The 14,916-nt window shown below is 51.2% G+C and overlaps 6 protein-coding genes across 6 annotated transcripts; 1 reads left to right on the forward strand and 5 right to left on the reverse strand.

The window, feature by feature from the left end:
• Window positions 1-28: 28 nt before the first annotated feature.
• AFUA_5G00680 (CRAL-TRIO domain-containing protein) lies at window positions 29-1,319 on the reverse strand (the record flags this gene model as incomplete). The annotated part of the gene is made up of 4 exons (XM_077804703.1): window positions 1,071-1,319; window positions 875-1,016; window positions 458-820; window positions 29-406 (listed from the first exon to the last, which is right to left on the reverse strand). Exons 1-4 carry the CDS (start codon window positions 1,199-1,201, stop codon window positions 29-31), a joined length of 1,014 nt encoding a protein of 337 aa, XP_077660842.1. The 5' UTR covers window positions 1,202-1,319.
• A 219-nt stretch (window positions 1,320-1,538) lies between these two features.
• Window positions 1,539-2,611, reverse strand: AFUA_5G00690 (uncharacterized protein; the record flags this gene model as incomplete). The annotated part of the gene is made up of 3 exons (XM_743177.1): window positions 1,539-1,802; window positions 2,048-2,331; window positions 2,401-2,611. The coding sequence occupies 3 exons, from the start codon at window positions 2,609-2,611 to the stop codon at window positions 1,539-1,541; spliced, it is 759 nt and encodes a 252-aa protein (XP_748270.1).
• A 1,876-nt stretch (window positions 2,612-4,487) lies between these two features.
• Window positions 4,488-5,364, reverse strand: AFUA_5G00700 (uncharacterized protein; the record flags this gene model as incomplete). The annotated part of the gene is made up of 3 exons (XM_077804704.1): window positions 5,197-5,364; window positions 5,000-5,142; window positions 4,488-4,950 (listed from the first exon to the last, which is right to left on the reverse strand). The coding sequence occupies exons 1-3, from the start codon at window positions 5,311-5,313 to the stop codon at window positions 4,488-4,490; spliced, it is 723 nt and encodes a 240-aa protein (XP_077660843.1). The 5' UTR covers window positions 5,314-5,364.
• Window positions 5,365-7,796: 2,432 nt separating this feature from the next.
• On the forward strand, window positions 7,797-9,734 carry AFUA_5G00710 (putative GABA permease; the record flags this gene model as incomplete). The annotated part of the gene is made up of 7 exons (XM_743175.1): window positions 7,797-7,919; window positions 7,989-8,059; window positions 8,116-8,139; window positions 8,192-8,281; window positions 8,339-8,819; window positions 8,870-9,199; window positions 9,252-9,734. 7 exons carry the CDS (start codon window positions 7,797-7,799, stop codon window positions 9,732-9,734), a joined length of 1,602 nt encoding a protein of 533 aa, XP_748268.1.
• Window positions 9,735-9,856: 122 nt separating this feature from the next.
• Window positions 9,857-10,859, reverse strand: AFUA_5G00720 (putative GNAT family acetyltransferase; the record flags this gene model as incomplete). The annotated part of the gene is made up of 2 exons (XM_743174.2): window positions 10,254-10,859; window positions 9,857-10,197 (listed from the first exon to the last, which is right to left on the reverse strand). Exons 1-2 carry the CDS (start codon window positions 10,657-10,659, stop codon window positions 9,857-9,859), a joined length of 747 nt encoding a protein of 248 aa, XP_748267.1. The 5' UTR covers window positions 10,660-10,859.
• A 5-nt stretch (window positions 10,860-10,864) lies between these two features.
• On the reverse strand, window positions 10,865-14,910 carry AFUA_5G00730 (cation-translocating P-type ATPase; the record flags this gene model as incomplete). Its single annotated transcript, XM_077804705.1, has 9 exons — window positions 10,865-11,626; window positions 11,681-11,998; window positions 12,048-12,634; window positions 12,699-13,047; window positions 13,108-13,502; window positions 13,573-13,813; window positions 13,869-14,139; window positions 14,192-14,668; window positions 14,700-14,910. The coding sequence occupies 9 exons, from the start codon at window positions 14,908-14,910 to the stop codon at window positions 11,326-11,328; spliced, it is 3,150 nt and encodes a 1,049-aa protein (XP_077660844.1). The 3' UTR covers window positions 10,865-11,325.
• Between the last annotated feature and the right edge of the window lie 6 nt (window positions 14,911-14,916).

Genomic DNA, 14,916 nt, shown 5'->3' on the forward strand with positions numbered 1-14,916 from the left:
AGAAATGCTAATCGAATGTTCTCAGCTGTCATTTCTCTTCCTCAATGTCCAACGTGGCAACATCGAATCCCCTCTCCACCCCATCAACCGTTCCAATAGCCACTGCTTTTATCTGGCCACGAGCATGCTCCGTCCACTTGATCGGGCCCGGAGGGAACGTGCCATTGAACGGAGGGGACCAGCGTAAAGTTTGACGAGTAACGGGACACAAGTCCGGCAGCATCCCGTGCGTAAACTCGAATGCGCCCCCGAACTGGACAGGAATATTGTCATGATGGATGTACTTGTTGAGGGTGCCATAGACATCCGCTGGGTCCAACATGACAATCTTCTCAGCAGTCACCGGGTCGATAAACTTCTTCAGCATACTCCACATCTTGGGGAAGTATGACGGAGGATTGCAGAGCTGTACGCAGGTCAGCCCGAAGGCCCATGGTCCAATGACTCTCTCACTTACAAATATCCGATCGATTGTTTCCGGATAGCAAGTGGCTAAGATCCAGCTAACATCCTGCGAGAAATCTCGGAGATTCCAGGCCTGGCGCAGACAGATAGAGGATCCATCGATCAGATAGATCGCCTTTGTTACCGGCTCCGATGGCAGCGGTCTGTCTTGCAATGCGGAGCACAGTGGAAAGACAAACCGGGTGAGATAATCGAAATAGGCTAGAGCTCGCTGTTCCATGTCCGGTGAACTGCTTTGGCCAGACAGTTGTCGTGTCTGATGCCAGTGCGTAATGGCCTTTTGGTCCAGATGGACTGTTTCAAGCATTACGATGGGCGATCCCTGCTTGTCTCGACGACCCGTCCAGTGCGGATACTATGCGGTTGGCCATCAGTCGCGACATAACGAGCAGATCTCCGGATTTCCTACCAGTTTGCGAGTGTGTTCAAAATCGTCGACACTGATCCGGTCATATACCCGGAGCGCATCCTTCTCACGGCGGAACTGGATAGCTTCTTCAAACTGGCCGAGAGCGCTCGGGAGGTCCATTCGTCTGGCCTGCAGAAAGCGCCTGCTTGGTTCGATCTGATTCTCTCTATGATACAGCAATTGAGCGGGCACTTACCGAAGAGTTGTCTCGTCGGCAATCCCATCCGCGCGATCGCCATCTTTCACATCGTCGCAGACCTGCAGTAGACCCTTGTCGAGACACAGCCGGGAGAACTGCGCCAGTATTGCCGTCTCGTGCGCAGCCATTTCGATGGTAATTTTATTTTGATACTGTCGACCAAGGTTGGCTGCGGGAGGATGGGTCTGTTGATATGAAGGACAGCTGCAAGGAGTTGGGTGATTGGGCAGGATCCGGACGCGTCTAGGATCGCTCTTTGTGTAACGTCGATCCGATCATACCGCATCGGGAAGAGTCTGCGCATATATCACACGCCGAGGCCCTTGAAAAGTATGTTTCAGCAGTCATTTGAAGATCTAGGGTCATCCAGCATACCATTGCCAGCATTTGACTTGATCAAAGGACAGAACCCTGTCCTTGCTCTGCTCATTCTTTGAATCAATCATTTCCCGTCAATTTGCAGCCTCACATCCTTGTTGTTGACACTGGAGGAGTTCCAAGTATCAATATCAACTGTCTTCTGAATGACTCCAATGCGGCGATGGGCTGGTCTTCCAGGATACCTCGGTGTTGATACTGGATTAGTGACCCAGCCAAAAGGATGAGGTTCTTGCCACGAACTGGTGCAGCCTCGTGGATCACCATGTGACGATCACCACCACGGGGATGGACCCAACTACATACGCATAGCGTCATCCCCCTTGTAAATGCTCGCTTGTTGGCGCAGATCTGCATCATCGGGTCCCCGTTTCAAAGATCTGGGACCTGAGATGCGCTCTCCGATCTTGGTGCTCTGCCGGTTCATCACCCACGGAGAGTCAAATTCTACGACCAAGTCATTTAACCCCAACCCACTGTGGTTTGTCGTAGAACAGGCTTGAGAGTTCAGAAGCGCACTTCATGTCAGTCAAAGTCGACGTGTTGTGGAACTATATAGCAGCAAACCCCACAGGTGATGCTAGCCATATGCTCACAAGCACGTCTTCCCTTGCTAAACGGCCAAGATGGAGCGACAGCAAGATCACACTTCCAGTGATCGAACATCCTATCTCGTACAGCGCTCGTCGCCAGGCATTGAAGGGATCTGTAAGGGGTATCCTCTGCGGCGACATAGGTTCGAGCACGAATCCAACAAAGGGGCATTGCAATGCCGCGCTGATTGGAACAAGTTTATCAATCCCATTGAGCGATGGGGCTGCTGCAACCCATGGGAAGGTAACTTGGCTGATGTGGACTTCCCTTTTGCAAGCCGGATAGACTAACGATCATCTCCTTTATCTTCGAATGTATGGCACAACCCGAAGGATGTTCAGAGGTTAACACTGACGGGACTGATGGGCAGCAGATGCGTTCATGTAATATGTAGTAGAGTCAGCAACCAAGTCGTTAGTATGTATACCTTTCTTTGTTGACTGATTGGGAAGATTGGCAATAGCATAATTGAACATCAAAGCAAATGACATCGTTCTGGATGAGACGGAATGCCAGACGGTGCGCTCAACCCTTGGAACCAAACGGATTCGATCCAGGGTGATCATGGAGTTGCTGTCAATCGATACTCTGCGCCGCGGTAGCCATTAACATTTGGAAGATCATGATCTCCACGACGGCCATGCTGGACAAGACCCGTCCATTTTCGAATCTGGAAGAGTATGTCGCCTATCGCATTATTGACACCGCAGCACCGTGAGTGAGATGCCCTGGCACTGCCAAGCACTATAGAATTCTGACTCGTTTACAGATTCGTGGATACTTCGATGCGATTTGGTATGAACATCCGTCTTACTCCTGAAGAGGAGAGGCGTCTGCACCGATTGTAAAGGCCTCCTTTGCGGCACTGGGGTTGACAAACGACCACTTTTCTTTTGAAGACGAGTGGCAAGAGTTTCAGTCGGGGTTCTCGGGCAAGCGCACCATGACGAATCTTGTCTGGTTGTTCATGTAGTGATCCAGTGGATGTTCGAAAGGCAAGAGACGCGTCCGAGAAGTGACAACCCGATGAGAACACGAGTACAAACATCGTGTAGAGGCGTTGTTGACCAAGGAGGTACGTACCCATTTGATATATGATTATATTCAGTTCCTTTCCATTAGTCTTGATTTTTCATTTAGAAGATCTCTGGCATGTACCATCATCTACTTGCCCTGCAGAGTACATCAGCTCTCTGACTTCCAAAGGTGTCCGAGAAGCGTTTGTGGATACTCTCAATGTCTGGGTAATGCTGCTCGATCCCCTGTCACCCAGCTGAAAAGCATCGCTCAGATCTTACACAAGGCTTCATAATGTAAGTTTGGCGGAAGCGCCGTGAGTATGACAAGACTGAACGTGATGACAGGTTGGATGATATCGAGGACTCATCGCCCCTACGTTGTGGACGATCCGCCACGCACACGGTCTTCGGAGTTGGACACAGGATCAACTCCGCCAGTTTCCTGTTGATTCAGGCCGCTGGTCAAGTTCGACGATTGGATGACTCTCAATGCATGAACATTTTCATGGACGAATGCGGCGTCCTTTCTGTGGTCAGAGCTTTGATCTGTATTGGACGCGACAGGGGGAGTGTCCCTAGGAGGACTATTTGGTGATGATACGTAACGGCAAGTTGACCAGCCTCTGTTTGATGGCTCTCGGCTGACTGTATTCATGACAGAAACTGGGGGTCTGTTCCGATTGATCGCCCGGTTGATGGCACAAAGCGCCCCATTTCAGAGTCACTGGTATGCACGCTTTGCCTCTATTATGTGATGGAAAAACTCTTAAGCCCGATATCCTGCAGTCTGCATACGGCACTTGAGTCCTTGGCTGGTCAGCTTGGCACATATTTTCAGATCCGAGATGACTATAAGAACCTGACCGAGGAGGTAGATACATTCCTTTGCGGTCAATTTGAGCCGAGACTGACCCTTGCTGTATAGTATACTAGTCAGAAAGACTTCTGCAAAGACCTTAATTCTCGTTCTCCTTGGTCCATGCTCTGTCTTCCCGGGCCAACAACCTCCATTTGCGAGGAATCCTGCAACAATCTCGGATAACTGGAGGGCTAGACATCCCTTTGAAAGAGAGTGCACTTCATCATATCTGCGAGGCTGGTAGTATGGAGTACATGGAAAAGACGTTGTCTGCTCTGATGGATGGGATCGACGATTCTCTCCTGTCAATAATATGACAGATTGAAAGTCTCAGTTGGATTCTAAGACCTTTGCTGCAGAAATTCAGAGTCCGATAATCTGGTATTATTAGTGCAGTGACCCGTCTCATGCATCATTTTCATACAAAGAAATTCTAGCAGAAATATAGAAGTTACAAATCAGATCAGGACAGAAGAAATTTTATATTTGTGACATCTACTGTACAGAGACAATACAAAGGAATACTGTCAAACGAATGGAAGCGGACATCACCTCTCCTGTTGATCATCCGTTGTGGCCGGGCAGACATGTATGCTCCTCTGTCACCGTCCAAGTCCGAGTCTCACGGATGATGCCTGTCTGGCTTAACTGACTCTCGTTATCATGGTCCTCTTCTAGACCATTCGCATTCGATGTCACCACCGTTTTGGTTGTTGCCAAAGGAATATTGTCGAGTTCATGAGTGGACTCATTGCCGGTGCGTCTTCGATCGGTGGAGAGGTAGTACCTGCCGCGGGACGATTTATGATGGCTAGAAAGCGTGTAGCGAGTCATGCCGTCGAGTCTCATGCCAGTTGATTGGAGTTGCTTGAGGAAGGGGATAAACTGCGGTGCGCTGGCCGTCACGATGCTCAGGCACTGCACCAACTGGGAGGCAACAGTGACCGGCCAGGTCTCGGAGGTGGCATCAGATGAGTTGATTGTGCTGTGTATGAAATAGACTTGAGCCATCAATGCTCCAGGGACACTGATCCATTAGCCTTGGCTCGTTTCTGGTTCGAGAAAGAAGTACTTACATGACGCGAAACAGAAAGACAGCGATGATATTGGCTCTTCTCTTCCAGGTTGTCTGTACAATGGCGATCACCTGGACAGCCTGCGCAATTATCGCCACGTCGGTCAGGATGTTCGAAACCCCGAGGTAGATGAAGAATGCTTCCTATGATAGAGACTTAGCCATTGCACAATCTATGTACCAGCCTAGATCTCCTACTCGGTCGTAGCAACTACTATGAAGATAATCCCATTGATATGGATGACACTGGAACGCTGAAGCAAAGACCGCCGATATTACCCAGACTGCGATGATGATCTGCAGAGCGAGAAACATCACCTTGTTCCGAGAAGTCGGTGTCAGTTGTTGGACAAAGCAGAGAAAGGCGAGCTGAGAGAAGGCTATGGCGAGAATGTAAAAGAAGGTAGCGACATATTGCGACTAGGAGCGAGGGATATAAATTACTAGCACGGCTTGCAATCGGATACGTTGAGACATACCTTCATAATGCTATCAACTCTTGAGTCGTCCAGCGATGTCAAATGGCTTCCATAACCATTCTTGACGGCCATTGCAATGGCCACCGATTGAGCGATTGACATGAGCTATACCAGTCAGACTCTGGAGCCGCGTATCTCTGCGCTTCTACCCACCAGGGCTAGGAGTATGTAGTAGTCATCCAGGAAGAGACTGCCAAACTTCCACCATTTCGTCCCGAGTCTTGCCAGCGAGCCTAGGACCGAAGTCACCATCAAGAACAAAGTCAAGACGATGACTGCTGGCGCCTCGCTATCTGGTGAATACCTGGTCATGGTGGCGGGGTGACCAGCAGGCAGAATGGGAGATCATGAACACGAACCTAGGACATGACGGAGAGCGGATATGCCCAAAAGACGCAGAAAAGAGACAGACTTGACCATTAAACTGAAGTCAAGGAGTGCAGGGCGCGTATAAGACCGAGACCATGGCCAGGGAACCTCGCGAACCCCCACACAGAAGGATTTCTCGGCCGCATTTTCCGAACAGGGGCAATTCAGTCATTTTTGATTACACTCGCCACGGCGCAAAGAGTATCCATTATTCTGTGCGGTGGAATTTAAATCGATTTACGGGCTAGACTTCGGCTGGCATGTGGTGACTGGTGGTCCTTCGTGCATATGGAACTGTGATCGGATCTCTGGCCTAGGGTCATTTGTCCTATGAAAGTCGCCGATGCGTCTCGATCAAACGAGCAATGCCACAGATCAACATTGTACCAAAAAAAATGCCTTGTGCCATTAATTGCCTGGGTGGATTTGCTCCCACGAACCGAGCTGTCTGATGTGAAACCAGGTGATGCGCAATAAGATGAAGGAAGTGGATTCTGCATCAATTGCCTGATCCTTCAGTCCAAAATGGTCTAGCATGGCAAGCGAAGCGACGAATTAACGCAGAGATATGGATTGAGGATATCAAGTAGACGGTATAAGTTGACATGACTGCTCCAGTCGAGTGTGACGAAGATTACGCCACTGAATCGCTGCAGTCGTCGAGGAGCTGCACTGCACCATGCCTAAACATTCGGACCTAGTCTGTCTATATCCTAGCGAGGGTTACACCAGCCGAATAAGCCCAAGGTCTGTGCCGTGTTGTTTCTTAGACAGGCACTAATCCTGGCGTCCCGCTAAGACTCGGCTGGGCCTGACCGGATCAACAGGATTCTCTTCCGGGCCCACGTCTAACCGTCGACTTATTGAAGGATTACGGAGTATGTTCGGTGGTTGTCTCCATGTTCCGTAGATACTCCGTACATAAATAAACTAGAGGGTACGGAGTAGATCAGTGGAATCATAATTAAGGTGCCGAGGATCACCAGGAAGTGGCATAGTCCACCACACAAACGCCCTTGATCCCTATGGACCAGCACACCGTGGAGGACTTTGGACCTTCTTGTCTCGAAATGATTCCATTACCAAGAAGCAGGGATATCATGCAGACTCCTGTCTCCATATGGCTCGAGGTCACCACTAAAGACGCCCCTTACAAGGATACCATGTCACTTCAGCTGTTAGCATTGGCAGTGATATTATCCGCACGAGATGGTCAAATTATTTTTAATTTAGGACGATAAGACTAACTCCAATCGAGCCGTTTCTCCGACTCCTTCTGATGTCCACGGACGATATCTGTCATCACAATCCCTGCTGCGCCAAGCTGTGGCGTATCAAAACGTCCGCAGGGAAGTGACAAACGAATGCAACGATATGCAGACACGTTGTGCATCATGAATTCTCGCAGTCGCAGGTTCAAAGTCACCAGAGAGGGGAAATCGCTCAGGGGTTACACTTGTACTGGGGAGCGTAGTCTACATCCAGGGTACCTCCCACCACGGTTGTGAAGCAGATCGGCTGGTACCGACCAAGCGCATTGCATGCCATCCTCGGTAACTATCGCATACGTAGCATTGTTTCAATCATTTGTTTCGGATCTAGGGCTGGCAAGCCGCTAATTTATAACCGAGTTGTATGGAGGATGCGGCACCTTGGGCTGGAATTGGCCCGGCAATGCATTAGTGAATTGCATCCGTGCAATTCAAAAACTCACCACTCTACGGCCTGCTCAAAACAGTAAAATCACATTCGTCACTTCATCTAGCAGGAACTAGCCGAAGTGGCAGGTCAAGTCCCTGAGTGGCCAGGCCGGACTCTGATTGTTTTATTCCCCCGCCGTCTCCTTTTTTTTATATTGTGCCTCGTCTGGGGAATCGAGTCTTGCATTCTCAGGGACAATCTTCTCTATTATCTGAAGCTCCTCGTCAGCGTCAGTCAATCTCCTGCAAAATGCTGCCGCACGAGCTGAAGACTCTGGAGCCGTCGAGCCCTCAAGAGCTCGGCGGCTCGGTCTCCAGCAAAGACATTGATGAAATCCACCTAGCTCGTCTGGGAAAAAGACCGGTTTTGAAGGTGATTTGATCTGACTCTCGATCAATCACACCAATTTTGTGACTAGTCACTGACGCGCAACCGTTACAGCGCAATTTTGGGATGCTTTCCATGCTTGGCTTCAGCTGTACGATCTTAGTGACCTGGGAAGGATTTACAGTGTAGGCATCCATCTGATAAGCAATTCCAAGGGATCTTGCTAATACATGCTCGACAGACTGTTCCTCCAGCCGCTAACCAAGTACGTTCCCCCTGTCGATCTGATTGCCTTCAATGCTGACGAAGAACGACAGTGGTGGTCCAGCGGGAGCTGTTTATGGTTTCCTCTTTGTGTGGGCAGGCACTGCCTCCATCTTTGTCGTCCTCTCTGAATTGGCCTCCATGTATGTCTTTTCGGATGTGGTATCCAAAATCAAATGCGGTTTCTGACGACTACTTAGGGCTCCGACATCCGGTGGCCAGTACCATTGGATCTCCATGTTGGCCCCACGATCGACGGTGAAATTCCTCAGTTACATGTCTGGATGGCTCACCGTCATTGGATGGCAGGCCACCTTTGCCACAGCGTGCTACCTCTGCGGTACGATGGTCCAAGGTGTGGCCGTCCTCACGCGTCCCAACTACCAACCCCAATCATGGCATCCTACCTTCTACTTCTGGGCCATTGTAGCCTTCGCTGTCAGTATCAACGTGGTCGGTCGCAACGTCCTTCCCAAGTTTGAGGGACTTATTCTTGTGGTCCACATTCTGGGCTTCTTCGCCATCCTCATCCCGCTCGTCTCGTTGGCGGACATTGGTTCCGCCAAGGACGTCTTCACCGAGTTTGTCAATCAAGGTGGCTGGCCGACCCAGGGGCTGTCGTTCTTTGTTGGCTTGATCGGCTCTGTGTTTGCCTTTGTGGGAGGTGATGCCGCAGTGCACGTAAGTCTACCATTGCTCTCTCTTGAAAAGCCAGCTCCTCAGATCTGTAGATGTCGGAGGAAATCCAAAATGCTCCCGTGGTGGTACCTCGCTCTATTCTCCTCAGCGTGCTGATCAACGGTTCTTTGGGATTTGGCATGCTCCTCGCTCTTCTTTTCTGCTTGGGAGACATCAATGAAGCCCTCGAGTCTCCCACGGGATACCCTTTCATGCATATCTTCTACAAGGGAACTGGCTCCCTCGGGGGTGCGGCCACCATGGCCTCCATCGTCATTGTTGTCTGTATCTGTTCGGCCACGGGCATGATGGCTGCGACTTCTCGTCAGTTTTGGTCATTCTCGCGTGATCGTGGTGTTCCCGGTTGGAGACTATGGAGTCGGGTGCGTTATACTTCTTTACAGGGCCATTACTCGCGCTGATCTGCTCGTCTAGGTCTCTCCAACTACGGCTATTCCCGTATGGTCTGTCGCAGTCACCACCGTGGTGGCGGTCCTGTTGGCGTTGATCCCCATTGGGTCCGCTGTCGCCTTCAACGACCTCTGTGCCATGTCCATTACCGGCTTGTTCCTCTCCTACATCATGGTCGCCGTCCTTCTCCTCTGGAGACGTACGACTGGCGCCATCTCACTGACTGCTGGTGCTGACGAGACTGTGAACACGATCGGGGCCAAACTAGTCTGGGGTCCCTTCCGCATCCCTGGTGTCTGGGGAATCGTGATCAACGTCTTTGCTATTATCTACTGTGTCATCGCTATCTTCTTCAGCATGTGGCCCACCTACAGCGAAGTGACAGTGCAGACGATGAACTTCAGCTCGGTTGGTACCGTCAGTGTGATTCTCCTGAGCGTCATCTACTATGTCCTCCGCGCACGTCATGTTTATGAAGGCCCGATTGTGGAGACCGTCCCTCGGTAGACAAACTCGGGGATGGGGCGATCGAAAACGTGATTCTGTACAGATTTGAAAAGCTATATAACTTCAACCCAGCACATCTATCCTATGTATTTGACACATTCCAATTTGCTTGCCTCGTAGACCTAGTCCGTCTCATCGAGCCGTGCCAATGGCGTCTCTCCCTCGACATATTGGCCTAAAACAGGACGCCACATCACTCTCTCATCGATGGGCAAGAAAATCTCCTCACAGCGGGTCCATTCTATTTGCTCCTCATCGGACAACTTGCGCGTCGGAATCGGCTTCACGCTGTTGGTGAGAACCTCTCGAAAGCCATACTTCTTGTAAACGGGCGCTCCAAACTCCGAGGCGTCCAGCCACGCTTCCAAGCCCAGTGTGTCGGCCTTTTCCACGCCCCATCTCATGAAGAGATGGCTGAGACCCTTTCCGCGATACTCGGGGAGGGCAAACGCAATGTGTAGAACTAGAGATTGATCAGCAGAGTCTCCCATCTACCCGGGATGCAAATGGCAAACTGACAAGCATGGGGTCGTCGGGCCATGCTCTCCCGCGGATGCTCAAACTGCCTGACTGCCTGCGTCGCCCACTCCCTCGTCACTCCCTCGGGGAACCAGTCCGCCACGATCGGGCCCTCCTTTTTCGCAAAGGGGTTCTCGGGGTAAAAGTACCATTTGGCCGCGGCGGCGATCTTGTTGGCTTCTGTATCCACGACTTTGATCCAGGTGACATGCGGCTGCTCTTTGTGGTACTCTTCCAGTTGAGACTTGACGCACGCCTTCAAACTGCCTTCGCGATCATCGTTGTGGATGGGGAAGAATAAGCGGACGATGCCCTGGTAGGGATTCTCAAAGGCTTCCCAGAGAGCGCGGTACAGCTCGGGGAAGTCGTCGTCACTAACGACCTCTACGCGAAATTGGGGCTGCATGGCGGGTCGCTCTGGATATACAGTCAGGCGTTTAACAGATCAGATGTAAGAATACAATCGGAGGTTGAACTGACGAGATATGGAAAATCACATAATTGGCTTATGTATTATTGCTTCACGTTACATCGGACAGCATATCACTGCCTATCACGCCATCCTGGAATAGTTCATCTAGTGATATTCCGTTGTCAATCTGTCTTACTCTGGCCCGAGTCATGCCCACTCGCATGTGGCTTACGTGGTCTTTTTTATATGCCCCTGTCTAGTCAGAACGGCGCAATGGCATGGGCAATTTGCATGCCAGCAGATGATTGGTTCGACTAATGCGCATGTCTCAAGGAGGAAATAACTCATATCAGCATCCCCCATCAGAAACAAAATCCAGTAGGCGAATCCGTTAGGCTGATAAGCTGTGGGGGCACTGGAAATAGAGTGGCCCGTTGCTGAGACAGCTCCTTTGAGCGTTGAAATTTGGAAACAGCATCCATCTTTGGAGGACTCGACTGTTTGAAATCGACTATTTATCATCTTAAAGTTGAAGATCTCCCACTCTGATCGACCAACAAAAGTCTAATCCGTAGTGGGATTATGCCTGTATGCATCTGCATCTGCATCTGACATGCAGTGGGGGGCGATAAAAGTCACCGACGCAATGCTTACTCGACTCTACCAAGCCATCTTGGCCAAAGCACCATGCGGCCATCTCCTCACAGCGGCTTTGCGCAGTTCGTCCAATCCCAGGATTCCCATCCCAAACGCCGCCGGCAAGAAGTAGTGCTCGGCTGGAACACTGGTCGTGTCCAGGACCCGTTGTAAGGGAGGAATATACAGCCAAAATACAGCGATCCCCAAGGCAAACAGAATTGCCGGGAATAAGAGCAGGTTTTGTGTGTTCTTGTTGAAGGCGGGTGGGTGCGAGAAGATCGACAATCGGCGGGTTCGGATGGCCATCAGATTAAACCATTGCCTGTGAGCGTTAGCCATTTCTGGTCTCGTACACGCGCTATGGGGTGCAGCATACATGACAACCAAGTTGATGAAATAGACGGAACTGGCCTCGTTCAGTCGCGCAGTGTACCAGTCAGGATCGACGTTGGCTGGGACCACGCCGAACTTGAACCACAGAGCTGAGAATGGGATGCCATTGCGCTGCAGATACCAGTACGCCATGGCAAACGATGTCAGAGTCTCCAGCATGCCAATCACTCCATATGCCTGGAGGATGAGCTTCCAGTTGACCAGCCGTTCCTTTTTCGGCTTGCGGGGCGGGCGAAGGAGGACGTCCGCTTCGGCAGCCTCGTATGCCAGAACAGTGGCCGCCGCGCAGTCGGTGAAGCAGCTGTGTCTGTTAGTCAACGTCCATAACGAGAGCAACGCATTAGAAATACCAGATGATGATCATCAGAAACGAGGACAAAACCTGCGGAAGACCAAACACCACACTGGTCATGACGGGCCAGAACTCGGACCAGGAGCCAGCCGGAAGCAGGTAGATGATGGTCTTCTTCAAGTTATCAAAAACAACTCGTCCATACTGCACGGCCTCGACAATCGCCGAGAAAGAGTCCAGGAGAACCATGTCAGACGCCTCAATGGCAATATCTGACCCGCTTCCCAGCGCGATGCCAATATCAGCCGCCTTGAGCGACGGGGCGTCATTGACGCCGTCGCCGGTCATGCCTACGATCTCCTCGCGTGCTTGGAATTCACGAACAATCCGCAGTTTCTGCTCTGGAGTCGTTCTCCAGAAGACGATTTCCTCGTACTGACCGAGTTGATCCCACTGATGTTCGTTCAGAGCCATCAGTTCACGCCCGCTGAGGCTAATTGCAGGCGATCGGGACTTCTCATTGAATTTGTCATTGACTGAGGGATATCTCTTTAGGGCCGTTGCATCGTCTACAGTCACTCCTGCAGTAACAATACCGCACTGCCGCGCGATCTCGAGAGCTGTCAGGCCGAAGTCACCCGTTACCTTGTACCACTCACTTTAGCTAATCGCCAGACTTATAGATGAATGGGCTTGAGGCGACGCCTACCATGAAGATTCTGATCCCTGCCCGCCTCAATGTTCTGACCACGTCTGGAATCTCGTCTCGAGGAGGATCAACGATACCGACCAGACCCACTAAGACAAGACCAGTCTTGATCTGGTTCATCACTTCGGCTTCGAACAGGTGGGACAAGGGCGAACTCTGTATTTGGCCCGCTGAGAAAGTTTTCCTGGCTAGGAGGATCACGCGTTTGCCTTCATTTGACCATTGGTCTTTAATCTGCTTCAGTCGGGTGAGCGTACTGGCGTTCAGAGCCTGCACATTGCCGTCAACATTCACGACATGCGTGCAGCGGTCGATGAGGATATCCGGGGCGCCCTTGATTGTAAGCAATCTGCTAATATCCAAGTGGTGAGAGTAGCTCAGAAAGTGGTGTTGTCGGGCATCAGCTCACGTATCATCATGACCAAATTGGGCCGACTCAGCGGGCGACATGGCGTGGCCGAGTCCTGCCCTGTCCACCAGATCGAACGTGCGCACCATGAACTTGTTCTTGCTGTTGAAGGCAAGATCGTATGTCTTCTTCCACATGCTACGCAGCTCGGCGACGGGGCCCAGTTCTTCGGAGAATCGTAGAATCGCCTGGTCGGTAGCATCACCGATGACCTTTCGCCCGTGAACGGGCAGATTCATGGTGGCCGCGTCAAACTCGGCGGCGTTGCAGAGACCAGCAACCGCACGAAGTTGATGAATCGCCGAGGCTTTTCCTTTTAGGACCATTTCATCTCTCGCTCCGTCCAAAGTGAACGTGGAGATGGAAACCGCACAGTCGGTGACAAGCATTCTGTTCTGCTGACAGTCAGCGGAGGATTCTTGGGGCCAGGATCGGAGTATTCGATCGGTTAGCATGCATAATTACCTTGGTCAAAGTACCGGTCTTGTCGGAACAGATCACTGACACCGAGCCAAGGGTCTCCACTGTCTTGAGCGACTTGCACAGAATCTTATTCTTGCTCATCAGGTTGGCAGTGATGGTCAAGTTGGCAGTCAGAGCAATCGGCAAGCCTTCAGGGATAAAGGCAATGGCAACGCTGACGCAGTCCACTATCAGCGTTGGAACGTTGATCCAGCCCGGGTGATCGCGTCGCAGCCAGGTAGCCCTATTGACATGTCAGCGATCGGTGCGTCTTGCCGTGATGGTCCATTTATCATTACCAGACAATAATAATGACGATAATCATGGTCAGCATAATCAACACGATAAGAGCGACAAACCGTAAGACTTCCTTCTCCAGGGTTGTCAAGCCCGTCTTCGGCTCACTCGTGAGTTTTGCGATTCGACCAAACACCGTTGCGTCTCCGGTGGACACGACAATGCCCGTAACACTTCCCGAGACGCAATGCGTGCCTTGAAGTCCGACGTTGTGAGTCTCGAGGTAGTTTTCATCTGTTGGGTCCACCGTCCCGTTGATAGGAAGCGATTCGCCTGCCGTTCGTAAGCAACACGCCTGAGACACATGTGACCGGACGACACTAACCGGTGAGTATCGATCGGTCAAAGCATGCATCATTCGAGACCTCGACAAAGCGGACATCTGCTGGGAGTTTATTGCCCGCCTTGAGATGCACAACATCACCCGGCACAATATCCGGAGCAGATACGACGGCGAGTGACCCACCACGCATGACCAGACAGCTTTCTGGCAGCATGGCCGTAATAGATGCCATGACTCGGGACGAGGACCAGTCCTGCCATGCGTTGAACGCTGCCTGAATGAAAAAGACGGCAAGAAGCACTATCGCTAGGGCAAGATTTGCCAGAGCTGGCGGTTGACCGAGGGGTTTCCAGGAAATAAAGACTAGAATACATCCAACCAGGAGAATTGCACCGAATCCCTTGAAGAAGTAGCCGAATATCTGCCAGAACCATTGGTGCGGCAAAGGGGAGAGCGCATTTTTGCCGTATTGATGGAGCCGTTCCTGGACCTGATTCGGGGAGAGACCCTGCGAGATGTCTACCTGCCATCGTTTCTGGAGTTCTTCGACGGCGATGGTATGCCAGTCGAGATGGGAAAGATCTGAGATTTATTCTCGTTAATATAGTGCACCTCCTGCAGTGACAGACAATTGTGAGCGTTTCCATACCTGCGGCGACGCCAGTTTGTGCTTGTGCTTTTTCCCGTTCTTCGCGTTCCTTGGCTTCGTCGATATCAAATGAACTGTTTTTATCCGCATTAGACAGTTTCTCATCAGACATTGCGGC

The sequence above is a fragment of the Aspergillus fumigatus genome, chromosome 5 (assembly GCF_000002655.1).
Source record: "Aspergillus fumigatus Af293 chromosome 5, whole genome shotgun sequence".
Classification (NCBI taxonomy): domain Eukaryota; kingdom Fungi; phylum Ascomycota; class Eurotiomycetes; order Eurotiales; family Aspergillaceae; genus Aspergillus; species Aspergillus fumigatus.